Genomic DNA, 27,223 nt, shown 5'->3' on the forward strand with positions numbered 1-27,223 from the left:
GTGTCTGCCTTCCAGTAACTCGTAAAAAAAAATCCAATATCATATAGTACTTATATATTGGGGTCTTCACCACTTCAACAAGTAAAATTCTACAAGTACTACCTCTGTGTGACACTTACTTCTAACTTATCTTAGAATCTCCATATTGATAATGTTTGTTCATCTGCCTTTTGCAAACTATGTCTCCCAGAAACTTAAAACTGTGCCCACAAATGTTAAACTGCTCTGCTACACTGCCCTTTTACGACCAAGACTAGAGTACGCATGCATAATATGGGACCTTTACACTAAGCATAATATTAACTCTCTCGAATGTATTCAAAGAAAGGCTGTAATATTTCTACGTATTTAACAAATTTTCCCCATTGGACTCACCCTCAGGTTTAATGCAAGCCAATGACATTCCCTTATTAGAGGCATGAAGGTAAAAAGCTGGATTAGAATTTCTTTATCAACTCTGGAACAAAAAACACTCAAGATCCATCCCCATACGTGACGCCCCTAACTAGCAGGCCCACCCGACACCAGCACCCGAACGCCTTAACCACATAATTTGCTCGCGCTGACCTATTTAAGTTCTCATATTTTCCGAGAGCCATTATTGAATGGAACTGCCTTACCGATACACGTGATCAAACTGCAAAATAACGTTCTTCACCCTTTACTGTTGTTGTGTCATTGCTACTTCTTTTGTATTTGTATTAACCACCTTGCATGGACCATGAGTCCACACTACTGAATAAATAAATAAATAAATAAACAATCTGTATTGTCTAAAAAACAACACACTGTATATAAATGCACAAAATTAATTGCGGAAACAAATAATAGGAGTAGTACATTTGGCAAGTGAAAGAAAGGTGCAAAGGATTACACTTTTATTGAGAAGAAATGCACTTCTTCAAGTTCCTGATAACATTCACATTGAAAGCAAATGCTCACCTCCCCTTCCAGACACTCCTCCAATGCATGAACCAGAAGAGGGTAGAAAAGCTGTGGGCCCTGTTCTGGGAAGACCCGGATTACGAGTTCGACCATCTAGGAGAAAAAAATTGAGATTTCAGATACATCGTGAAGCTTTTTGGTACACATTATACATTACATGCAATGAAAGAACATTGACCCAAAATAGCGAACTTGGGAAAGTCTCTTGGTGAAGTCATACAAGAAACACTCTATGTGCCTCAAATTAAATGCTGGCATTACAATATGCTTATGAAGCATGCCACAGTTTCGGACTGCAGGTTAGTTTTGATCACATGGGGAGTTTGACTCTTTTTCTTGGGGTCAAGCGTGAAAATCATGTTACTAAAAGGCATTTCAGCATAGACTAAGTCCACAAGCACTTGGAGGAAACACCACAAGCTGCTTCTCTTCCTGTGGTGAAAGGCTTCAACGCTCCCAATGTTTGCAGAGTTAAGGACCCATAATTGCTGTATGCAGTACCTAGTGAGTTAAACTAATGAAAAAGTAACTGGTGTCTGGCAAGCTTTTCACTCCATGTACAAAAAACAATGCCAAAATGGCCAAGCTCACCCTCATGATAAACAGCATGCCTTCACGGTTCAAATCACATACGAGGTCTGTGGTTGCCTTCAGCAGTCGGTCGCCATAAGTCTAAAGATAAAGAAAGTTGAATATAAAAGAAGAGAAAACACACTCACTCTAGGGCTGTGCAAATAATTGAAAATTTCGAATAACGAATCGAACAGCGTTCTAGTCGATTCGGTACTCAAATCGAATAGTGCATATTCGAAATACCGAATATTTTTCTAATAGTATAGCCTCGTTACAACGGATCTGCTAACAACAGACATTTGGATACTACAGACCGATTTGCGGCGTTATGCCAACCTCCCTATCTGTTCTATTGACTGAGCTACGTTTACAACGGATACTGGTACTACGGACATTCGGATATAATTGACTAAAATGTGAGGCCAGCAAGGTGGTCAGTACCCCTTTACACACGGGCATTCCAAATTCAATAACTTCCGACTTCAAACATCGTTTGGCATGCCTAGCCGCGGCGACAAAAAATCAGCACGCAGCGTACTTGGTGTTGCGTTTTGGGGCCCAATGCGCAAAATAGTTAGCCGCTACCATCGCTGCTCCGAGCGGTCGCTGTGCAGTGAGCTTGGCCGGGGGGGTACGCTGGTAAAGCATAAATTGCCCATCTGCGGTTCGCAGGAGCCAGCAGGCGACATGATTTGTTGCTTGCGACGGAGCACATTGCAACTTCTTCGCTTATGCATGTCCCCTAGCATGATGTTCTTGCCCGCAAAGTTCGGATTCGTCTCGTACGTGGGCGCCGCGAGCGTAGTTAGGCCTAGCCGCAACATCGAGCAGAAAGCTCGGCAGCTATGCGCATGGCCACGGTGCCCGATGTTTCTAAGTACGTCATGCTCGATCGCCAGTACAAAGAGATTTCCCCAGATGGTCTCCGTCACGAGGTCCGAAGTACTGATGAACAGAACCTCTAACCGCGGGTCCGACGAGTCAACGCTATTACAGTCTGTCCGAGACGCTCGTCTGCGATATCGTAATCTGACAATTGAGCTTCTGCTTGAGGCGGCCAAAGTAAAGCGTAATTACATCCAAGAACGAGTGTGAACATGTCACTAAGTTGCGCGATTTTCGACAGTCGTGACCTCGCGACGCACAAGCAGCAGGTGACGCTCTCCCGGAGCGAGCATCGGTCCAATGGCGAGACGTGCTGGAGCAACATAGAAACATGCAATCGGAGGCCTCGAAACGAATTTCAAATGTTTGCTTTTTGTACGCTTATTTCTTTAATGGAGGAGCTAGCTGAAGCATGGAGTTTAATAAGGAGAAATGCTTTTTCCGACGAGCCCAGAATGCCGGCGCCCGGTTGCGCCGTTGCAGAGCTATAATTTTTTGAAAAATGCAGTTTTTTTTGCGATTTCTGCATTAATTTTCACCACCACGGCAGGCGCAACAGATTTTTTACAGCACTTCTATGTAGTTTTCAGTGAAGATATTTTGGAATCAAATAGAAAATGTGCTACAGAAACTGAAAATGTGACTTTCAGAAAATCGTTTCTTTTTTTGTTATTTTCGCAGTATGAAAGACGCGTCCCCCATTAAAAATAAACCTGTTCTTTGACCGCATTTGTGACTCGTAATTCTCTCAGGTTATAACAGACCCATTCTGTGTTTACATAAACGTCTGTTGTAACAGTATTTGGATTTTACCCTTTACAACAGAGCAAAATCCTCTTCACTATAAAGGTCTGTTGTAATGAGGTTACACTGTAATCAGCAACAGAAAAAAATGCTCGAAGGAATGAGATGGTTGGATCAGCGAGGGGTAACTTTTCTTTAGAGCTGTGCGAATAGCAAAATTTTGGGTGCAAAGCGAATTCGAATAATAAAGATTGAGTGCGAATCGAATCGAATAATTTCGAATTATTTTCGAATATTTCTCAAACATTTTTTGAATAATTCGAAGTGAAATTACAGAAAAAGTTGCAGAGAATCCCTAAGTATGTTCTTGTGAGATCACAACATGAAAGTGTTTCTTTTTGCTAGGTTGATGAAGCGCTGGTGGGGTCATATTTCATAGTTGTCTTTCTTATCAAGAATGAGGCAATGTAGAGGCCGAATTGTATTTATGTACATGATTTGGTGCAACCAAAGTGTTGCCGACAACACTTTACACGTGATAGGCAGAGATGCCATTTCCTCAGCCTCTCCTCCTCTTTCAACTGCTGTGGAAGGCCAACTGATATGGCGGACAAGGATGTGCTCCCTTCAAGTCCGGAGTTCCAAATCTGCCTCGTAGACGTCGATATATAAGAACATCTGAAATTTTGGATGCTAAAAAGCTTCGGCGTCCGATTTTTCGGACTTCCTGCCCAAATTTCAGGTCCAAAACAGCATTAATTGAGCCCCCAACTCTGCCACATCTTTCATCTCCATGTTGGAACCAGCGTTTTCTTGAGTTAATACATTTGCGACCGTAGCGGAGCTTGAAAGACAGCTTTGCCGCAATACGGGGGTGTGATGAGGTGAAGCATATTGAAAATCTAGGGACCACTTTCAAACGGACGTTGACTGTCTCTTGGCTAAGTTCGACCGTAACGGAGCTTGAAAGGCAGCTCTGCCGTAATACGGGGGTGTGAGGAGGTGAAGCATATTGAAAATCTAGGGACCACTTTCAATCGGACTTTGTCTCTTGGCTAAGTTCGACCGTAATGGAGCTTGAAAGACAGCTTTGCCGCAATACGAGAGTGTAATGAGGTGAAGCATATTAAAAATCTGAAGGGGTCACTTACACCGGACGTTGACTGCATTTGTCTTTGGGAAGTTCGAATAGTTCGAATAGTAAAATTTCAGTGCGAATCGAATCGAATAGCAAACACTATTCGAAAAATATTCGAAATTTCGAATATTCGCACACCCCTACTTTTCTTGTTTTCATCACTGATTTGCCCAGATGCATGCAGCCCATGTACTTACGGGACTATCGACGCTATAGTGACCACAAGATGAAGGCGACACTCTAGTGTCATCAAAGCGACAGTCTCATCAATCCACTATCTTCACCATGACATTCATGATGATGTTAAATCATGAAAATTGCTGAATATTTATGCATCAGTTTTATTAAAAGCTGTTGACAAAGTACCACCTTGAATACCGTGGTCATTGCTATAGTACTTCAGCCTGCAGTTACAAAATCTTTTAAAGGCTCTTGTTGCTTATGTATACGAGCTACCCTAAGTTTAAATAATTGTGGTATTTTTAGTTGGCTATAATTACTTGTAACTTTCCTTTCTTAAAGCTTGTGCATATTTGTTTCAAACAACATGTTGTGGAATTCTTAGGCTGTTTTGAAAATTGTTATCATACCAGTCTGGGGCCTCTTTGAAAATGGTTGCCTTACTATTCGAAAACTATTCGTACAGTACTCAATTTGTATTCGTATTCGATTCGTATTCGATTCAGTTTTAAAATTCAGTATTCACACACCCCCAACTCACTCGGTAAGGTGAGTGTGCCATAATAAGTGTGTGCCCATACCAATGTGATGCAATACAAACATTAAGAGACTAAATATAAAGATTACAATTCTTAGCAGCGCTACCACCAAGAGGGGTCAGAAGAGAGGAGAATGAGCACTACTAGTGCTGTCTCCTCTCTTCTGTCCCCTCTTGGTTGTTGTGCTGCTAAGAATTGTAATCACGGTAATACCAACTCGCCCAATCCTACACTCTTCTGAGACTAAATACAGTTGCAACAGCATTTCAACAACTACAACTACGGCGTTTGTGGTGTCTTGACTTCTCTCTCGTGTCCCTGTTTGCACGGCGCGTTTACACTAGAGCAACACGACACCGACGCAGACACGAGGCAGACGCAGACGGTCGGCCGACGAGTCGCCCGCTGACTATGTCGCTGGACCGTCTGGTCACACTAGGCCGACGCTGACGCCTCCAAAGGCAGCATGTCGTAGTAGTGTAACATGATGGCAGACCAAAAACACCAGCAAAACGCATCGGCAGACTGGTCGTCGGCAGGTCGTCGGGAGATGTGTAGCCGAGCTGCTTCGAACGTTGAAGGGGGAGATCTTGGGGGGGATAACGGAGGCTCCCCTCCAGATCCTCAGATCCTCAGAGATTTGACAATGGGCATCATGCTACGTCTTTTCTTCGCTTCCCTTTGTCTGTCCGCACCCCCGGAAGGGGTGGTGGGGGCTGCGTCGCTACCCCAGAGGAACAATGGTAGAGGAGGGAGGACGGCTTAAATGAGGAACAGGTGGCCCCGTGTTTTCAATTTTTGCGCGCAAGTGTAGTCGGTGTCGCTGCGCGCACCTTCTGTGTGACAAGAGAATCGGCCGACAAGAGGCTGGGAGCACGACAAGGCGCAGACGGCGTCTTTCACAGACGATCGGCCGACTGTTGGTGTCATTTCAGTGTAAATAGGACGACGACACGACAAAAGACACTCCCGGTGACAGTCGGCAGACCGAAATCGGTGTCGTGTCGCTCTAATGTAAACACGCCTTTAGCATGCACACTACACTTTCCGTTGCCAAGAAGAAAAAAGGCTCCTCTCTGAAGGCTTTGGTAATGCTTCTCAGATTAATTACAACCACCATCACAGAGACACTAAATAGAAACACTCTGTCTTAATGCAATAAGTTACCCTTGTAAAGCTCTATTTAATTAATTTTGCAATCAGGGTTTTTTTTATAAGGTAGCGGGAGTTAGTCAAGCTGCTTTAGCGCAGCTCTTACTCCCACCATCTTTCACATACTACACATGAAAATAAAGATTTAATTCAATTCAATTTAAAAAAAAACAGTCCCATTTGTTCTAAATTTCGCTCCAGAACACCAATGCCAGTACGTTAGTGTGATGCTATAGATTTTAATGTACATTTTTATATTATTATTTCGGTCATGTTGGCCCAATAAAAGTTCTTGAAGCTAGCCATGTTAACTCTTTGGCTCCTTTACAACACAATGAGATCCATTTTTACTGATGAAGAATTATGTAGGCTTTAGCAGACACTACAGTAAAACACACTAAAATTGCACGCCACAATATTTGAGAAAAAAAGGCTGGTTTTAGCAGGAAACTGGCCCTATTAGGTAACAGCTAGTAGTACTGCTTTCACAACTTACCTGTAGGAACTCTTTAGGAAAGAGAAGGATGTATGCTTGTACTACCTGCAGGCACATCTTCATATTTTCAGTGCCAAGTTCTGTGAACGAAGAGAAACAATTTGAGCAGTCACCAATTTTAAAAAGGGAGGTACTGATGCTAAAACAGAGCAAGTGTTATGCAGTAATGGCTCGTTCACTACTCTCGAGTACTTTGTCATATTAATGAAAAAGACAGTTTTACGACCCTGCCCTGCGAATCCTTTTCCTGAGCAGACAGAGTAGGCATGCGGAGGTGTGTCAACCCCGTTACACAGACCGTGCAATGTCCTCGTGTGCATGTGACAGAGTGTAAAAAGAAAGTCAACCAGTTTGTTTTATCTGAAATAGTTCAGTATTTGTGTTTGACTTTTTGCACATACGTATTCCCTGAGGAATACAATGCCAACTGCATTTTCCTGAACATCCTGAGTGTGGAGAGAAGCTGTCTTTCACTGCAGTACCATTCCATAGGAATCCAATCTACCAGCTGTTCTATACCAAAACTGCCACTGATGAAGAGGTTTACTGACAGACCAACAAGGCATTTATGCAGAGATATAAATTTAAGGTTCCCCAATGAGATATGAATAAACAGTTGGTGAACTAGATAATTCTAAGCTCTGAGCCATTTGCTACAAGAAAGTTGTTTTTGTGAGGGCTGTTGACATGCAAGCACATTTCCCTGAAGAAGCAGCTGTTGGCTAAGGCTTCCCTTTTATTAAATTTTTCAGCAGCTGCTTCCTCTAGTTTCAGCATATGAGGAGTGGCCTTCTAGTGTATGAATGAGACACAATGAAGAACTTGGTTCATTTTTAGAAAACTTAAAGCGCGAATGAAAAGACACTGGATGAAGAAATGAACACACACCACACGCACTCAGCTAGCCCACCCATCCATCTGTTAAAAGAACTCACCAAAGAGAGGAAAAAGATACTGTGCCAGCTGCAGCAGTTCTACTGAGGTGGAGCGTGTGTTTGCCAACAGCGCCCACCACAAGTCGAGACAGTCCTCGAGCAGGTAGACATGTGGGGACTGACGAACATCTACCCCGAACGCCACCACTGGCACCAGGAAGGGATGCAGTCGCTCAGACTGCGCGCCGAGGCCATTCACCACCTGCCAAGGAGCCACTTTTTGTGAACATCTACATTCAAAAAAGGAAAACTCAACAGTATCCAAGAAGAGAAAGACACTTCCCACTACTCAGTGAATTGATTAAACTAAATCTAGGATCACATGCAGTCATCACATGCAGTGGCCCCTACACAACTCGGAGCTTAAAATTTTGCGCCGTGTGCTGGTTACAATAAGCATACAGCCGCAAGAAAATCTGCAATCGTTGGAGTAATAAAATGTTTCATGTTATATAGCGCAGGGGGAACCACAACAAAGGACAACATAACACACAAAGTGCCAACAAAAAATGACAAGGGAACAAAGGAGTGCGAAAAGAAACACAAAATCAGCTTCGATCTTTGCACTATCAGTGTCGTTTGTTGGATCCCTCTGTCGCAAAAAACAGTATACCGAGCAGACACGTAGGTGCCTTAATGACAGACTTAGATAACACAACAGCAACATTAAATGTCAACGTGATGGCTGGCTCTCCATTCAATGTAAATTCCGTGGCTGCGACCCCCTGCTAAGTAGTACAGCACCACTGCAGACTGCTACACGTTACAGGAAGAAAGTAACTGTTAATTACAATTACAATTACTTCAGTCAAAGAAATGGTTACCAAATTTCATTTCACGAAAGTATCTGATGAATTACAGAAAGTTATCAATTACGTTTCTGTTGCGTTCCTTCCAATTTCATGTGCCAAGCACTTCACTGTTTACTCACATCTGGAGAATGTGGCAGTGCCACATATCGTACCAGGAAGTTCACACCAAAGAGCAGACTCCCTTAACTACTACGCTAAGTGCACAGGTCTTTAAGGTATGAATAAAGCTCAACAAAGATGAAGCCCCTGTAAAAGATACCAAAGTGCAGTTGCAGCCACGTAGCACCTCAATGAGGTTGCATGTACTACACACAGTAGAATCTCGGTGATACAATCTCAAGGGAGAGCTAAAATATTCGTATCACTGGAAATTTCGTATCACCAAAAACTAGCAAAATCTATTTTCCAACCATGGCATACGCGCAAAATATTTATTTCCGTTGGATGAACTCATGCATGTCTTTCTGAGACCCACATGAACAGACCAATAAGGGACGCTGTAGCTGGCTCCCGCGATTGTGCGCGTCGAAGCATCACTTGAGGCCAAATGCAAAATAAGCGCCGAAGTCCCCACCACCATAGTCATAAGTGAACAACAGGAACGCCGAAATGCATTGTGCCTTTTTATGACTTCACTGCCTTTAATCTACCAATGCGTTAGCCGCGCACTTCCGGAGCTGTATAGTCTCTAGCGATGATCACATCGACAGCAACTGCGGTTCCATGCACAGCGGTTGCGGCAAACAGCAGTTTCGTTTTCAATCCCTGTGATGGCCGCACACGTGCCTTCAAAACTATAGGTCATTGCTATCTATGATCACATCTACCGCGGTTTTGTCTGCAACAGTAGCAGCAAGTTGCATTGTTTTGACTCGGTGAGCATTGTATGCATGTGCACTTTCGGAGTTTTGTCATCGCCATACATGGTTGTGTTGACAGTGACCACGGTTTCGTGCGCAGAGGCTGTGGCAAAAGGTAGTTCCGTTTCCAATCCGTGTGCGCAGGCCATGTGTGACTTCCGAAGCTTACGGACCACAGTGCTGTCGGCCGTCACTCGATGGTTTTGGTCCCCACATTTGTATCCCCCGTCACAATGCAGAAAAGTGTCCGGAACATCAGAATTATGGCATACTGGGCACAACGGAATTCGGTCTGGGACATTTATGAATTCGTATCAGACTGAAATTTCTATCAGCCGGGTTTATATCAGCGAGATTATACCACAGTCTCCGCGCCATGTCGTTCAATGACACAACAAATTTTAATTCGGCACCATTTTGATCCTTGCCAGAAGAGCTGGCACTCATGCAAGACTGCACATTTCAGAAGAAGCAACCAAACCTGGACGAGTGTGGTGACAATGGCACAGCGTAGCATGTGATGTTCACCACAAGTTTCCCAAAGAAGGGGCAGGTACTGAACCAGGTCGCCTGCAAACGGCATTATCTGGCTTCCCACTCGTTCAATGATGAACGATGTGACGTGTAGGATACTGATCTGCACAACACACAGAGAAACACAGATATGTAAGTGGGCAAGCTTGGGCAAAGCTTGATTAAGCAAACTTCAATATCAAGTAAAAAATAAAACATCTGGGTTAAGTGCAGAATGTAGGGAAGCACAGCAGCAATTGTAATAAGTTCTCGAAAAAGGAGAAAGCAATGACTTTGTTGTGCAAGAGTGAAATGAAATTAAAGACGCTTGTGAAATGCCTTACCTTGGTATCACACTCCGTCACTTGCTGCAGCAGCTTGTACAGGAGTGACACATAGGATTCTAAGTACTGGAAGGGAAAGAAAGCAGTACCATCAACGTCCCGTAGAAAATGTTCGTCACTCCTTTCTTGCTCCCCCTTTAAGAGTCAAGTGCCCATCGCCACTACGACGATGGACATGCATTCTTTCAGCAATTCACTGGCAAATTTCGCCCGCTTTTCAGTGAACCAGATCGCCTGCTGTTAGGGTCATTGTACCTCAACTCCCATCATTCTTTCTTTGTAGTGGGGCAACAACCCCAACAGTGAGATGCCTCCTCTGCAGCAACGTGGCAACCTTTGTTTACTAGCGAATTAACGACAGTTTACTCTCAAGCTGTCAACACACGTACTTCTCGCGTCCACTAAAACGAGCTCCAAACAATCATATTACGTTTAAGTCTGCCCATAACGAACCTCCATACAACGAATTCCTCGATATTACGAAGTTTTTCTATTCCCCACCGTTACTCCATAGAAGCACGTGTATTTGCGACCTCTATGTAACAAAGTGGCAGCGGGAGACACCCTTGATATAACGAATTTTCACTGCCAACAACCTAGAGATTTTGCCCTAAATTTTGTCATTTTGACACGAGAAGGAGCCGCATGCATCTTCTGCGGTTGCCCCGCCAACGAGAGCACGAAGCGGTGGCGTCGCGCGTGGCACGCTCGAAGCCCCGGCGACTGCAAGGCGAGAGAGAATGCTCGTTTGTACATGTGGGTGTGCGTGAGGCGGGCGGGCGAGGCCTGCGCTCCTCGAGCCGACTTTTTTGCAGCCACGGGTGCGTGCGCAGGTGTGCCCCCCCCCTCCCTTCTAACTTCATCCAGCCGCTCGCGGGTGCCGCCATGCTTACCGCTCCAGATTTCTTTAAAAAAAAAAAGGAAAAGAAAGAAAATCGGCTTTTGTGTTGGCAGTACCACTCTTCAGTTCTTGCAGTAGTCTCGGAACTGCACTTCGTTAACGTGGTACTAGGTGACGCCACTAAAAAAAATCCTTGCTCCATGTCACAGAGTCGTTATGCTTCAAGTTTGCGCCGCATATGGAGTTCACTCTTCGTTTTCGATGCCGTGCACGCGTGCTGCCCCTGACGACATGCAGCTTTTGTGATTCTTTTTAATGCTGACAACTGCGTCGTCACTACCGAGGAGATGTCAGATAAGGCGCTGGAGGAAACTGCCTGCGACCACAGTGACGACAGATATTCGGAGGTCGACTGGTCACTGTCATCATGCGCTTTGCAGTCTTGCGCCGCGCCGTGGGTTCGCGAGACCGTGGCCTCCAACACGCCGTGGCTCTGGCAACACGCCGTTGCATTACTGGAGCCAATGTCGGAGGACACGGCTAGACGATGACAGTGCAGCATTGTATTGATGTCCTACGAACGTTCAGTATCGCTATCCCTCACAAACAAGCAATAGAGCAAAATAACGCAGTTTTTTGCCGCTAAATAAATGTTTTGGGTGAGTTCTGCCTTCAATTTCCCCTTGTGTTAAATTTATGTGTTTCTTTTCCAAATTTTTGTGCTGAAACTGGATTTAACAAAATCATGTTTATAACGAATTTTCCGGGAATTTGTCAATTCCATTATATCCAGGTTTAACTGTAAATACAAAAAGGGGCAGAATCATTGTTTGAACATTAGAACTTTATATGGTCACCTGCAAAGAATTTAGGCCTGTATTCACAGTGCTTTTTCTGTCTCTGCTATTGGCAACTGCCCAGGCAGTCAGGTTATCGCACTGACACATTCATTGGTACTGTAAGGAAGGGTTGCCCAAAATAGCAGCTAATGATCCTATTCAAGAGACATTTTTAAATATAGGCCCTGATAGGACTTCTTCGGCCAAGACCATTTGCTTTAGCTGTGTGACTGGCCTTATTTAACATCTAAAAGCTGCAAGCCTCAAAGCTGCTTTTGAGTTGCAACAAAGAAGACAAAGGCTCAAAATAAATTTCTGCTGCATTATCTAATGTACACTGAGCGTGTAGATTAGATAATGGCTGTGAAAACTTATTACAGTAACACCTCGGTGATACGATCACGGCTCGTACAAATTTCGGGGTGATACGAATTTTTCTGTGGTCCCGGCCAAGGCCCATTAGCCTGCAATGTATTGGAGTACGGTTGTTGCGAACCGATTTGCACCCCGCAACGTTTGATACGAACGTACGCTACCGTGCAGGTACGAAGAGGTGCTGCCCGCGCTGTCGCGGAAGACCCGGCAGTCACACGCGGGCGCAGGCATATGCGCTGCGTGACCATCAACGGTGCGTCGTTGTCTCCGAGATAGTGCGCGCCAATCTTGGAGGCCTTTAGGCGGCTTCGCGTTTAGATTACAGATGACATTGACGACGTGCCTTTTTTTTTCCGACGCGTGGAGGCGTGTTCCTGTGCTCGAGGCAGCAGCGTATTTGTACTGTGTTAACACATGCCTGCCATGTCGATGCAAGCCATGTCCCCGCAATCAGACGTTCTATGAAACAAGACTGAAACTTAGGGTGCGGGTCCGTCATGAAGTCCCATTAAAGGTGGACGAAGGCCCCAAGAGACGAAGCGGACGGTCTTGGCGAAGGAGCTTGGCCTCTATCTATCGTGTGCAAAGCGCTTCTTAAATCACTTTGGCCGCAGTACTCTCGTGTCATGCAGAAAAGAGTAGTAAGGTTAGAAAGGGGCTACTAGCGGTCACGGGGCACAACACATCTATAGTTCATTAATTACACGCGCGCGCATGCACCGTATATTTACGAGTACAAGTATGATCGTTGACGTCTAAAAACTTTACTGGCAATCATTCAGAGCTGTTCATGACGTCGCTGCGGCCCGAGAAACACTAAATCAAAATGTATGACAACTTTCTTTTGTCGCATACTGATTCTCCATGTTTTCTGGTGATACGAATTTCGGATGATACGAATTTATTTGGTAACCCCGCGAGATTCGTATCATCGAGGTTTTACTGTACAAGCCCTGGACTGTTCAGTATGAGAATTTCTCTTGTGTGAAACAGAAAAATGTGTGACCAGAACAACAGCGCTCCATTCAAAGTACTTAATTACTAAACAGGAAATAATACTCACCGGAAGAAATTGTTCGGTGTTGAACTCAAAATCGTCAACAGGTAGATAGATTTTCAAGTCAAGGACGAATCACCAAACAGGGTACCAAAGTTCATTTGTCGTGTTTAGATAGATTTTAACTATGAAATATGAGCTCTCAGATAATATAACAATCAAGACAGTTACATAATATTTTTGTGATTGCTACATGAATGTTACAAACTTTAAAAATGAGAATCACGATAGTTGTGTATTATAAACTAAATTGAAGAGTAGAAGTGCAAATGCTTTGATTGTGCTTGTTGTGCTTGCTGCTATGATTGTACTACGAGTGCTCATTGCTTTGCTTGGCACAAGTTCGCCCAATAAAGGGTTGAATCCTTACAAGTTTGGTCACAATATTTTTTCAAGTCCCAGCTACATAACAATATTATATATTTGTTTTAAATGTATTTGGATAGAACTGATTATGTATTTGAATAGAACTGAAAGATATTAGAGCACCTAGTTTTCAGAGACGTCTTACACCAACTTTCTGAAATAGGGTTCGATGATGTTCGATAATTCCTAATCAGATTCAATTTATAATCCTTTATCACATAGTACCAGCCCTGATTAATAATGTTAGCTATGAGCTGTTATAACAGCCACATGTCTTTGTTCAATCTCAACCGGATGCCTGAGTTGTCTAAGAATATATAATTGAAGACCAACATGAAAATAATTTCTGTTAATGGTTGGAAATTTAGAATATTTGCACATACTTAGTCAAGAACACAAGCTCGCCTTCCTAATCATAATGGCATAATGGTAAGAGACAGCAGCAAATGTAGCCCATGCAATGTCATAAATTCCTTGGGACGAAGATGAGTTCTAGTCTTGCTAGCCATTAGTAAGATGACACCATGCACTGCTTTTTCAGGGGAAGATGGAATCTTGACGAGATAAAAAAAGCCCAGTGACACCCCCTGTTCAAGGATTTTTCATTTCACCACGCACTGATACCACGTTCACTGGCAGCTTTATACAATAATCTCCAAAGTCATATTCCAACTTTCATCAACCTGCGCCTATATCCTCGTCCTTTTGAGGCATTCCCTCCAACAATAATTTCATTATCCCACAGTCAGTTCTTTATGTCAATATCTCAACCAGGGCCTATCTTTTGCAGTGATGTTAGAAATGAGAACAAATGTAGCAGGAATGATGACAGACACAGGACCCTATGCCATTGTTATCTGTCTGTGCTATTTTTCTCTGCAAGTTTACAGTGTCGCATCATGTACCAGAAGGCTTAGCAGTGCACTTCACTGAGATAACACATTCTTTGAATCTTGATTTGAACTGGAGTACCCTCAACTTAGGCTCCCGCATCCATGAAATATACCTGGCGCACATTTTTCGGAACAACAAAGCGGGTGCAAAGGATATCAGCTTTGACAGCTCCGGCTGCTGTGAGACGAACAACAAGATCCTCAGATGGATCAAGGGAGTCAATCAGAGTCTTGTACAGGACGGGCCTCAGCTCAGGTGACATTTTTACGCCAACCCACTGGCCAATTAGCCAGGCTACACGACGACGCACAATGCGGTACCTGCAAGCAAATGCATGTGTGAGAGTAAACCCTGCACTATACAACACCACAGCAATATAATCACAATTTGTTTTTCGCACTCTCAACCAAATTTAACTTGTAGTAAAACAGGTCACCCGTATAATACACACAACTTCTGTTAATTAAACCTGCTAACCAAGAAAAATTTGGCGCACATCATTTGGAAGCCATTAAAAAATTCTTTAATGTTCTGTCAAGCTGCATTTTCTGTAAATAAGTGAGAGTAGTCTTTAAAAGCCTGCACTAATAAAGGCCCGATTCTGAGCTTCAAACAGTGCACTGTCACTTCAAGGATTGTGCAACTGCAGATGAGATGGCTTTCTTATTTACAAGGTATGAACATTGCACAATCTAATAACTTGCCTTCTGTTCAAAGACCGGCCATTACCTTCTCACTTATGAAGTTCCAAATATGTAGCCATTGTGTGTGATTAGTGGTAGCCCTATGGGGGGTGTAAGAAAAGAGGATGCCCCCCTCCCCCTGCATTCTGAAATCCTGAAATTTAACCTTTTTGAAAGTCCCTTATAAAAGCTTTCAACTGATAAACATTACCTTGGCTCAGAAACTTTCAATTCTGGAATGAGGACGTGAAGAAACCAATTGTCGAAGTCCAATTCATCATGTAAGTCAAAGGCGGCGAGTCCGACAGCTGTGTACACTGCAATAGCAAGGAAAGTGGAAAAATCTTATACTAGTGTACAACGCACAACTAAAACAGTCACATCACACCAGCAAACAAATGACACATTAAGTGCAGTTAACACACTTGGGGGGAGGGAAAAGTTCCAACATCAACTTCGTAATAAGTTACAAACAAAAAAAAGTTCCTTGATTACGAGGCAACACATCTTATAGTAAGAATTCATTGGCCATGAGAAAATACTAGCTTGCAATGAGCACAAGGTCTAATAATAATAATTGTTCAGGTTTAACGTCCCAAAACCATGATATGATTATGAGGGATGTCATTGTGGAGGGCTCCGGAAAGTTCGACCACCTTAACGATCCAATTTCGATCCTTAACGTGCACCTAAATCTAAGTACATAAGCTTCCAGCATTTTCGTGTCCACCTAAAATGCGGCCACCGCAGCAGGATTCAATCCCGTGATCTCCAGGTCAGCAGTCAAGCACTGTAACCACTAGACCACCATGGCGGGTCAATGAGTACAAGGCCTCTTTTCACTATTGTATAATGAGTTCTAAGCATAAAGAGGTAGAGATGTACAGGTCAGCGAATCTTGTACAGCACTATCGTGAGCACTATTACAGGGGACACGTGAGAGCGTGGCGAATAGCCTCAAATCCCAATTCAACCGATACTTGGAAGGCGCTGTCAAAAGTAAAGTGGAAAGTGACAACAGTTCACTTTTCTGTGAACTGTTGGCACTCCCAACACATGTCTGTTTTTACGATGCGCGAAATATATGACAAATAACAGCTTGATATTGTAGCGCCTGTTGCTGTATTTCGCTTGTACCTTGATTATCTCTTACACACGCACGCACGCACACACGCACGCACGCACGCACACACGCACGCACACACACACACACGCACACACACACACACACACACACACACACACACACACACACACACACACACACACACACACACACACACACAAGCGAATGGGAAAAGTGCTATTTTGCACAAAGCTACACACACCACACTCACGCATCCTACTTCGCATACCTGCCTTGTACTCGTGAGCGGCCCGTGATACACAATCAGCTGCAGTTTTTTATCAGCAATAGCGAGGCAGGCGTGCTGACATTTAGCGGGACTGCAGTGCCCTTTCTACATTGTTTCCAACAGCGACAGCCACTTTGAGGCTATTTGTCACGCGCTCGCGTGTTCCCACTCATACTGCTCACGATAGTACAAGCTACAACAGTGGAACACACTACAACAAGCCGGCATGCACAGCCTTGCTTAGAGTGTTATATGAAAACACTATTACGATACTCTGGACTGTGGGCACTGGCAGGGGTAATGCCAGCCACCCCTTTGAAGAGGGTCTGGATGCTCAGCATGGTGAATTTCATAAGAATCTTTAATAGTGTTTTCTTTTTTTGTGATCCTCAGGTGTTCGTTTATTATGCAAAACTGAATTAGGAAGAAACATGAAGTAGAAATGAAGACAAAACTCGTTTTTCTAGTCTGATCTCAGCCAAAATCAGGTCTCGGTTGATGCCATTGCAACGTGGATTGCACAGCTTTCCAGTGATGTTGTGCTGCCATTCTGATATTGAAAAAAAAAACAGACTGGCGCTTCAGAGAGCCACAACACTGTACCTTGCTGTGTATATAGCAATAGGCAAGAGCGAAGAGAGAGAAAAGAAAAGCTGCATTCTGATCAATTACTGCAGCAACATGTGCACAGGAAGTGCTCCTACTGCCGAACATAGATCTGAATAGATGGTACAAGTTTTGCCTGCATTTTGACAGCCGTAAGCTGTGCACTTCTTTGCACAGCTGACGTTTGGCAGTCATATAAGGCTTTATCCTTCGCTTACACGCTTTCAATAAAGTGTCCAAAATGCAGGATTGTTGAATTCATCCTTCAAGACAAATGGATGGTCACATCACTAAAATAAGACTTTTTCTACGGTTAGCATCATGCAGCCAGTGACCACAGCAGTTGAAACCATTTTCTTTAGGGTTCATAACTACCACTTTCAACAGCACTGGCCTAATATGGGGACACTTGGTGGTTATACGAAGGCAGACTGCAGCATCTGGTTGGAACTAGTATTTTTGAGTGAGGGAACATTTTGGACGCATGATCACACGAGGCTAGAGGGTTCTTAAAGACTTAAGTGTGCTGACAAACTTCTTAAAGACTATCTTAATTATGGTAGCCTGATAATTAGGGTTTTTCCAGGACTTCTAAAGACCCTGGCTTCTGCATACGTAGAGTAATACCCTTTCACCTGCATCTCTGTTGAGCATAGCCTGAAAGCTGATGGAGCCCTCAGCTGGCTGGATCCCCTGGATCATCTCGAGCAGTAGTGGGGCCAATGTCTCCCGAAATTCATGAAAGATCGTCAGGAACACGACTTCACTGCATTGCTGCAGATGGAATATGTAACATCGGTTGACTTACACTTGGAATAGAACAAAACTCCAAAGCATCAATCAACCTCTCAAAAGGGACACTTAAAATAGTATAATGCAAAATAAGTTGCATAAAAATAAAAGCTTTCTTTTTTTTTGTAATTGTGGAGGTGCTTACAGAGTCCAAAATTGATCACCAGATTTCTCTGATTAAAAGTGAATATACGAAATTCTGCATTCACACGTCTTATAGTATGATGCACACAAGGTGGCCAGCATTGCTCTTATGCGTACACAAGCAAGTGCTGCTATCCTTGCTGTCATCTCTTCCTAATTACAGCCTTTCTGTTTGTACACCTATTCACACAATGACACCAGGAGTTGAAATTTTTACATTTTGGATAGCTCAATCTAATAGTGAGGAGAAGCTTGCTTTCAGTATTCCATATTATCCTACATTATTCACAAGCCTAAAGTGCTATCCAGCTAATTCAAATGCGGTCAATTCTATCTTACTCTCTCATTGCAATACGGAATGTGGTATTGAACATCACTAGCTGAGGCACTGCATGTGTCATCCAGATAGGAATAAAAGTGACAAATACAGTAGAACCCCGCTGTTACGTTCCTCACTGCTGCGTTTTCCCGGCTGTTAGGTCGTTTTCCGCCGGTCCCGGCATAGCTCCCATAGGATACAATGCATTGGGAACCCCGCTGTTACGTCGTAACTGTCGGACCGTTCCCGTATGATACGTCGCGAAGTGCGCTCGGAGCCGACCGAGTGACTATCAAAGAGAGCGGCCATGGTGCATTTTCACGCAGTTTGGCCTCGTTTGACCGTAATACTAGCCGCATGAGAGGCGCAAGCAACAGAATCTTTCAATTGATGCAAACAAAAGCATGGCCTTCGAGATTCAAATTGCAAAGATGGCGTCTATGACGTAACTGCTCGCGAAAGCAAGGCCTTCGAGATTGGCATTTACTATTGACAAAAGCATAGCCTCTGAGATTTGTATTGCAAACATGGCGTGAATGACGTAACTGCTTGCGAAAGCAAGGCCTTCGAGATTGGCATTCACTTCTGCCATCGCGTTGGCGTAGACTCATCATCATCGTTATTTGTCGGAGAACGGGAGGAGTTCGAGCTGGTTGGAGCTCGCGTGGTCGTGCGTGCGGTTCGCGGTCGGACTCGCCGCGCCGGTCGTGATTGCGTGTGCTTAGTTCTTTCATGCCTACAGCTGTTGGTGTTAAAAAAATCACATACGTTGATTACATTTCTGTGGATGAGGCCGTCCTAAGCTCCGCGTTTCTATCCATCGACTAGATCGCGGCTGAGCGCGCCAATTTTCGTGCTGCTCGTAAGAACTGAAATAAAATTCTGTACCACTAAATATTTTGCCGTTTTTCCTGTTTTTCGGCTCTTACGTTTCCCGTCTCTTACGTTTATTTCCTACGGTCCCTTCAAAAACGTATCAGCGGGGTTCTACTGTAATATATATGTGAAAATATGAGTATACTTACCCTTAGGCAAAACTTCCATGCTTCTCCACCTCCATCTGATGCTGTAACCAAACAAAAGCCATTCAACAAATGGAGCTTGAAGCAACTTCCCAAGAGAAAATGTTAAATACGGCCATGCGCTCTTGCAATGCAATCAAATTTGTAGATTTTTTTGCAGACGCTGTCATAAAAAGCTGATCTGAGCAACTTGATGAGGAGGCAGTTCCGATACACAAGGCAGCACAAAACATATAGTGAACTCTGTTATTCGCCTCGTGCATCACCGATGGCAGCGCTGAGAACGGCGCTTCGGCGACGAAAATGAGGGGATTCGTCTTTTGTCATCTGCTAGGCTCTGGCTAGAACAACAGCATTTTCGCTATAGTTTGCTCACATCGCACGGCACTCCTAGACTACTAGCTGTGTTTTTTCTAGTGATAGTTCCATAGATGGCTGCCAGCATTACAAGAGGTTAAGAAACATTTACATTAGGGGTGTGCGAATATTCGAAATTTCGAATATTTTTCGAATAGTGTTTGCTATTCGATTCGATTCGCACTGAAATTTTACTATTCGAACTATTCGAACTTCCCAAAGACAAATGCAGTCAACGTCCGGTTGAAAGTGACCCCTTCAAATTTTCAATATGCTTCACCTCATTACACTCTCGTATTGCGGCAAAGCTGCCTTTCAAGCTCCGTTACGGTCGAACTTAGCCAAGAGACAAAGACCAATTGGAAGTGGTCCGTAGATTTTCAATATGCTTCACCTCATCACACCCCTGTATTGCGGCAAAGCTGCCTTTCAAGCTCTGTTACGGTCGAACTTGGGCAAGAGACAACGTCTGATTGGAAGTGGTCCCTAGATTTTCAATATGCTTCACCTCCTCACACCCCCGTATTGCGGCAAAGCTGCCTTTCAAGCTCCGCTATGGTCGCAAATTTATTAACTCAAGAAAACGCTGGTTCCAATATGGAGATGAAAGATGTGGCAGAGTTGGGGGCTCAATTAATGCGGTTTTGGACCTGAAATTTGGGCAGGAAGTCCGAAAAATCGGACGCCGAAGCTTTTTAGCATCCAAAATTTCAGATGTTCTTATATATCGACGTCCACAAGGAAGATTTGGAACTCCGGACTTGAAGGGAGCACAACCTTGTCCGCCACATCAGTTGGCCTTCCACAGCAGTTGAAAGAGGAGGAGAGGCTGAGGAAATGGCATCTCTGCCTATCACGTGTAAAGTGTTGTCGGCAACACTTTGGTTGCACCAAATCATGTACATAGATACAATTCGGCCTTTACATTGCCTCACTCTTGATAAGAAAGACAACTATGCAATATGACCCCACCAGCGCTTCATCAACCTAGCGAAAAGAAACACTTTCATGTTGCTATCTCACAAGAACATACTCAGAGATTCTCTGCAACTTTTTCTGTAATTTCACTTCGAATTATTCGAAAAATGTTTGAGAAATATTCGAAAATTATTCGAAATTATTCGATTCGATTCGCACTCAATCTTTATTATTCGAATTCGCTTCGCACCCAAAATTTTGCTATTCACACAGCTCTAATTTACATTTAACATATCTTCTATATACCCACAGCCATTGCAGTCAGGATCGTGCCCCGAAGTTAGTAGCATAACTCATTGGGCTGGATGGTGTTGAAAGACCTTACATGAAAGCGCAAACGTCTCACCAAGCGAGTTAGAGAGAGTCTACACTGCTTTCGAAGCGAAGCGCGATCAATTTTATGGCTTATTCGCAAAAGTTAGCGTTGTGTAAACAGACTTGAGTTGAAAGAAAATTCACACTTCACTCCCAACTGTAGTCATGCAGACCTGTGTACTCAGAACGTTTGCTGACAAAATAAAATTAAAGGGGCCCTCCAACGCTTTTTTTGAAGCGCCTACATCGTTGCCGACCGCATCAACGCGTAGTGGCGCTCGCCAGAACTATTGCGGGCGGAAATGACGAAGATGAGCGCTGGCCTATGATTGGATAAATGTAACGTTAGAAGTAACAGCGGCGTTGCATCACAAAAGGGGTTATTATTGGGTTTAGTTTTTCTTTAGCATGCTTTTTTCACTGAACCCCAATTAGACAGACGATCTTAGACATTTCAGCTTTAAAACTGCAGCACCCGGCAAAGAATGCGCCGAACGCCACGGCGCTGGAGGGAAACATGCTCGGGACGCTCCAGGCGCCGTTGTTTGTAGAAACTGAAGGGAAAAAAATGTAAGAGCGTTGATATAGACGCCTTCGCAACAAGAAACACGACTAAGACTAGAAAACATGATAGAGGCGTTCACGATCTGCCTCGTTTCACACGCGCAGTTCACTCTTAAGGGGGGACGTGGCACTTAGGGAGTGAAAATCAACCAAAAAATCTAGTTTTTGCTGGCCATCTCTTCACGTTCCTGACATCATTGTGCACCCAGTTACTAATTTTCATTGCTGCATACTGTCGTCTTCTATCCACATCTTATTTTAAAAAACCAAAACCGTGCATCCTGCCCTTTAAATTGAGGGCAAACGGCAAACAATTTTTCATGCTCTTCCTGTAATGGAGGAGCAATATCTTTTGTTCTGTCTGGGTTATCATTACGATTTCTTTTTCGCTTCTAAGATAAATAGATGAGATGTGTCGTAAGGTAAATTTTGTTACAGTACTTTCTTAAGAAAATGCTCTAAAGCAAGGTATTGTTTTGAGTATTAATTGGGGCATTTTTTAGATTGGGTGCAACAGCCCACAACTCTGCTTAGAAATGTCCTAAAGCAATGATTTATACTTTACGACACACTACAAACATTCTCAATGTATTCTGTGGATTGTACATTGGTGTGCAGGTTGTGGTTAATTAGCTAATTAGGCCTTAAACAAAGAAGTAAGTGTTTGTGATATCCTGGAAACTACTTATCATAGGAAAAAAGCAATTGCATATTTGAAATCAGCACACAAACATTCTGAAACTCTCCAAGTTCCATCAAAATCGATCAAGAATTTTAAAAAATGTTTTAAAGTGCCACGTCTCCCCTTAATGCACCACATTGTTTGTTACTATCGCAACGGCGTCATCAATACGTTGGAAAGAACGGGCAACATTGTATGAAAGCTTCCCGTACGTAGGATCTTTCAGTCCATTTCATTGGGGCGCCATCACACGTCACAGGGCGAGTGAAACGTGGTCAGGTGACCCCGCCAAAATCGAGTTGAGGGTAGGCCTCCATTTTATTGTATGTTGAGTGTTCTAGGCTGAATAACTTCGGACTGCGTGCCCCTACCGCTGCCGTTCTTGCTGCACTAATCTCTTCAGCCTCCAGTCTACGCAACCCGAAAGTAAAAAGTGTAAAACAACGAGGTCAGGAAAAGTGTTAGAGGGTCCCTTTAAGTTCACCGACCAGCGGGTTATCGCAGACAACTAGCGTGGATTGTGCAAGTTGGCACTGCTTATTAAAATTTGTTACACGTACTATCGGCGCTGACTGAAACGCCAGCAGTGGTGTGCTAGTACAGTTCACACCCTTATGATTAGCGATAGGTATGCCCATGCGGTTTGCCGCTCTTGAGCCATATTCATGCTTTTGATCGCGCAGTGCTGCCTCATCGGGTGTGTGCGCCTGTCAATGGTGATGACAGGACGGCGCGCACTATGCAGTTCCTAATGCTTGGGCAACGCACTCCACTGTTCGCGTTTCACTTGACACCTGCTTGGTAAACACTACGGAAAATCGGCTAAAGGGTCCAGGAAAAGGAGAAAGAGCGCTCTTTTCCACCATCCTTTTGGTCCCTTTGGCTGATTATTGCTATTCTTTACCGCGTTGTAACAAAATTGCATATTTTAAGGCGAAATCCTTAGATCCCTCACCAAACGCAAAAACTGACTCTCGGCGTCCCGCGTCGGCGGCATCAACATGAGTGATGCAAGAAATCATGATCATGTGATGACGTCACAGAGTGCCAAAATTTGCAACGGCATCATGACGTCACATAATGTGACGTCACATGATGACATCATCGCTTTGCATTGCCTCCGTGATCGGCCCACCGATAACTGAGGCAGTTCAAAACCGGGTGAGGTATAGAAATGCCTCCGATTCTGGAGGCAGTACGAAACCACGTTAGGTCCAGAAAGCTTTCGGAGAGGGGCAGGGAGGAACAATATATCAACTGAAGAAAAAAAGATGGTTTTCATCTTCCGAGTCGTCTTAGGCAAATGAATAAGGGACCCTGTGAGTCAATTTAGTATAATTATCGCACCACGCCCTACAAGGAGTCAACCGTTGAGAGTAATTTACACTATTTTATTGCAAATACATCTATTACAACTTTTGTATGCGAAAGCTTTGTATTTATCGACGTTAGTATGATTACACGAATTCTGTTCTGCACACTTTCAGCGACCGTGAACGAGTCAGAACACGTCGATTTATTAACGTAAAGGGGAACATATGCTGCATAAAAGAACGCCGTACAACCTGCTAATATTTCATATCACTGTTGTGCATCCCCTTTTTCTTCGTGCTCCCAATTTTATTGTCTGTCTAAATTTTAAGTACTTGCGATGCACTTCCAAGGAGCTGCTGAGAACTTGGATTTAATCAATAGGGTGCTGCTTGCAACGACCACTTAATTTATTAGAATGACGTCACATGTTGTTCGTCATATCTTTAAAGCTTCGAACAACATAATTAAACCGACAGAGTAGGCTTGGCAACCGAACACGTGCAACACGGCGTATACAAATGCACTGTGACGCATACACGACACCCGAATCCCAAACACTGCAGTCTGTGATCGAAAACGGGCTGGCAAGTGCGCCATGCACGGTCATAGAACAGTCATAACAAGAAGACCAAGCCATAAATGCAGATGTACACATTGATGGCCAGCAGGCAAGACCAGGAGCAATCAACCCTGAACATGCTCCCAACGGCAACTCCGCTCGATTTTGTGAAGCCTATTGCTTGAAAATTCAGCGCAAATTGCATTGTATGAACTTGATCACTTTTGTTTCAATAACTCAAGCAGAAATGACCGGCCGGCAGCGTTGAGCAGCCATCACGTAGCGAGCACACACATGCGACAGGGTGCCACTCAAAGATATTGAGGCGAATTGCGTTCCCAAGTGCTCCGCATTGCTGGCGAATAAATTGCTTTCGGCCAATGCCAACAAAGCTCCCATATGATCCATTGCATTGGGATCTTTGTTGCCATATCACAACCTGCCCATTACATTTTCTTGTGCTGCCTTCTGCCGTTTTGTTAGGGTTTTGGTAGAAACCAGTACAGCTGCTATGGCCAGATCAAAAGCCTCCGAGATCATAACGCACTTTGCGACTACCATTAGGTGAAGGGCGCATGTGCCATGGCACAGTGAAAAATGCGAACTGTGGGACCGTTCTTGTTTGATACGTCACAAAATGGCACTCCGAGATGGCCCCGGCAGCCATGGAGAGAGACCATGTTGACATTTCATGCAGCTTGGCCTGGCATGACTATGGGGTTAGCCGCACAATGTTCCGAGGGCATCACCTATGACATGTTTCCGGTTCCCAGCAGCAAAAGCATGGCCTTCGAGATCTGTATTAGATATCCAAAGATGGTGCTTATGATCTGTTTCAGCCCTTAAATTGGTTTTGGCACCCACAGTTAGCAAAAGTAAGGCCTTTGAAATCTTTTTCTATTGCCTAGAGAGCCACTACATGACATGGACTCTTCATGGACCTGCCGGGTACATCTTGATAATGCAAGGAAAGGCACACGAGTGAGATGATAATTACTGTCATCTATCGGTGACAAAAAGATGTCCCAAACAGTACACCTTCCCCCTTTTTTTTTCAGTGTTACCTGTCAACACCCAGTACTAGGCAAGCTGCTTCCAGCTGATAGATGCAGTTCAACCAAGCACACTGCCCCTGAAGACAAAATGTTCCCTTCAGCTGTACTCACCGAATCCCTCAGGGTCATTATCCCACGTAGCCAATTCTTCCTCAGTGAGCAAAAAATAGTGCAGCACCAGCCGCCGGCACATCTCTGTCACCGTAGCATAAGTGAAGAAGGTCATTTTTATCTGAGCAGCTTCCATTGTGGCAGGATCTTGTACGTCTACAGAGAGTACAAAAAAGTAAAGAAAAAGGAAGAAAGGACTGAGGAATTCTCATGACACAAGTAAATTCAACAACTTCAACATAATAAACAAGCTCACACCCTCTCTGCCTTGAAATAAATGCTGCAAAGTTTACTACACAATGCGCAATGAACAGTCTGCAATGTTGATAAAAAACACTGTTTTAAAGTGAATACCACTACATTTTGGCAAAATTATGCCAGATTCCTTGTGCCAATGTTATAATAAGTGTTTATGCCCTACAGAGCCCAAATTTTATACTTTTGAGAAGCAAGAGCTTACCATCAGAAGAAAAAAATAATAACGAAACACAATATTCCAACCCTCGGTAGAGCACTGCCTGCTCACATCTAACAGCAAAAAAAGCATGCAACTATGACAGAGCATATTGTCGGTGCTGCACCAGCAACTGCATGAGCCATTGCACTGAGAGCTTGTACAAGGTACTAAAACAGTCACAGCCTTTAGTGCCACATTTTGTCGCACACAAATGATTGTCATCAATTTTGCAAAATTCTCTATACAACAAAGTATTCCAGTTTCTATAACTTGACGTCCATAGAACACCACGTATTTTCAACCCTAATAAAATGAAGTGGGTTTGTCTGTAATTTCAATGCAACAAAGTTTCACTACCACCGCAGAGGAAGACCGAGGCACTAAACTGAAACTTCTGCTGGTACCAGTGGTAATATGGATGACTTGCACATGGTTTTTGTGAACGCATTTTTCAAATCATGCGCCACGCAAGAGAAAGCAGCCGTCGAATTGAAGAGCTGGCTGTGGATGCGGGGAAAGAGTGCATCTCAATGCTCTCCTCACCACTGGAGTGGCGGACAGGAAGAGCATGCGGTAACCCTGGCACATCTAGGGTTACCCAACATCTAGGGTCACCCTATAGTCATGCCAGTGCACGCTATTGTCTCTACGCATCGAGTAGTTCCGTACTCTGCGACGCACGTGCCGTGCATCAGCGCCTTCTGTGGTGTTCTTGATATCATGCGTATCAAGTAACAACCATGACTAGACTTAGAGGCGGTAGCGGTAAACACAAGCTCTCAGTTATCTAGCAAGCGATTGCGATCATTCTGGAAATGAATGTCACCGATAAGGCTAGTGCCTTGCAAGCAACCTTGACCATCGAGAAAAAAAAGGTGTCAACGCCTGTTTGGGGTCTGGGGGTATCGGTGAGCTCACTCATCATGATAATGAATTTGAAAGACGTTAGTCTGGACTGTGGGAAGAATAGAATCAATTTGCAGCGAAAGCAAGTGGAAGGGGCTCACTTACTGCAAATGAAAGTTTTTTTCGGTAACAACAGACTTTAACTCAGATTGTCGCCTTGCTTTCATTCTAGTTTACATGCAGCCCTTTTGTTTTAGTGGTGTATGATGGTTTTCAATGCTGCAGGTTCATCGGATTGAGTGCAGATAAAGTGGTTCGATTCGGTGAGCATGATAGCATTGGTGTCCCACCACTGTGAGCAACAACCGAGATTTTAATGAGATGCCGTGGTGACAGAATAGGCACAATAGCTGGGCTTACCCCATACCACCGCAGTGCGTCAGACCTGCATTTCTTTTGACTTAACACCTGACGCATGCGCAGACACCGTGAAGAGGACTTCTCCAGCGCGACATCACATCCTGATTACTGGGTCTCGGCTTAAACAAATGTATTTTTGCATTGTAGAAATTAGCC

The 27,223-nt window shown here is 43.9% G+C and overlaps 1 protein-coding gene across 4 annotated transcripts in view; it reads right to left on the minus strand.

Moving 5' to 3' along the window:
* LOC119388124 (importin-11) overlaps window positions 1–27,223 on the minus strand; it is a 137,394-nt gene that overhangs the window by 98,343 nt on the left and 11,828 nt on the right. For all 4 annotated transcript variants that reach the window (XR_007415503.1, XR_007415505.1, XR_007415504.1 and 1 more), the window contains exons 10-21: window positions 25,345–25,500; window positions 19,413–19,453; window positions 17,768–17,906; window positions 15,383–15,488; window positions 14,645–14,808; window positions 13,235–13,275; window positions 10,117–10,182; window positions 9,741–9,896; window positions 7,588–7,789; window positions 6,653–6,732; window positions 1,537–1,617; window positions 943–1,038 (exon numbers count right to left, since the gene is read on the minus strand). Coding sequence is in view for 1 of the 4 variants with exons in the window: in XM_037655773.2 (XP_037511701.1) it covers window positions 943–1,038; window positions 1,537–1,617; window positions 6,653–6,732; window positions 7,588–7,789; window positions 9,741–9,896; window positions 10,117–10,182; window positions 13,235–13,275; window positions 14,645–14,808; window positions 15,383–15,488; window positions 17,768–17,906; window positions 19,413–19,453; window positions 25,345–25,500 (1,328 nt within the window). In the remaining 3 variants the exon portion in view is untranslated. The remainder of the gene's footprint in view (window positions 1–942; window positions 1,039–1,536; window positions 1,618–6,652; window positions 6,733–7,587; window positions 7,790–9,740; window positions 9,897–10,116; window positions 10,183–13,234; window positions 13,276–14,644; window positions 14,809–15,382; window positions 15,489–17,767; window positions 17,907–19,412; window positions 19,454–25,344; window positions 25,501–27,223) is intronic.

Source organism: Rhipicephalus sanguineus, chromosome 3, assembly GCF_013339695.2.
Source record: "Rhipicephalus sanguineus isolate Rsan-2018 chromosome 3, BIME_Rsan_1.4, whole genome shotgun sequence".
NCBI lineage: Eukaryota > Metazoa > Arthropoda > Arachnida > Ixodida > Ixodidae > Rhipicephalus > Rhipicephalus sanguineus.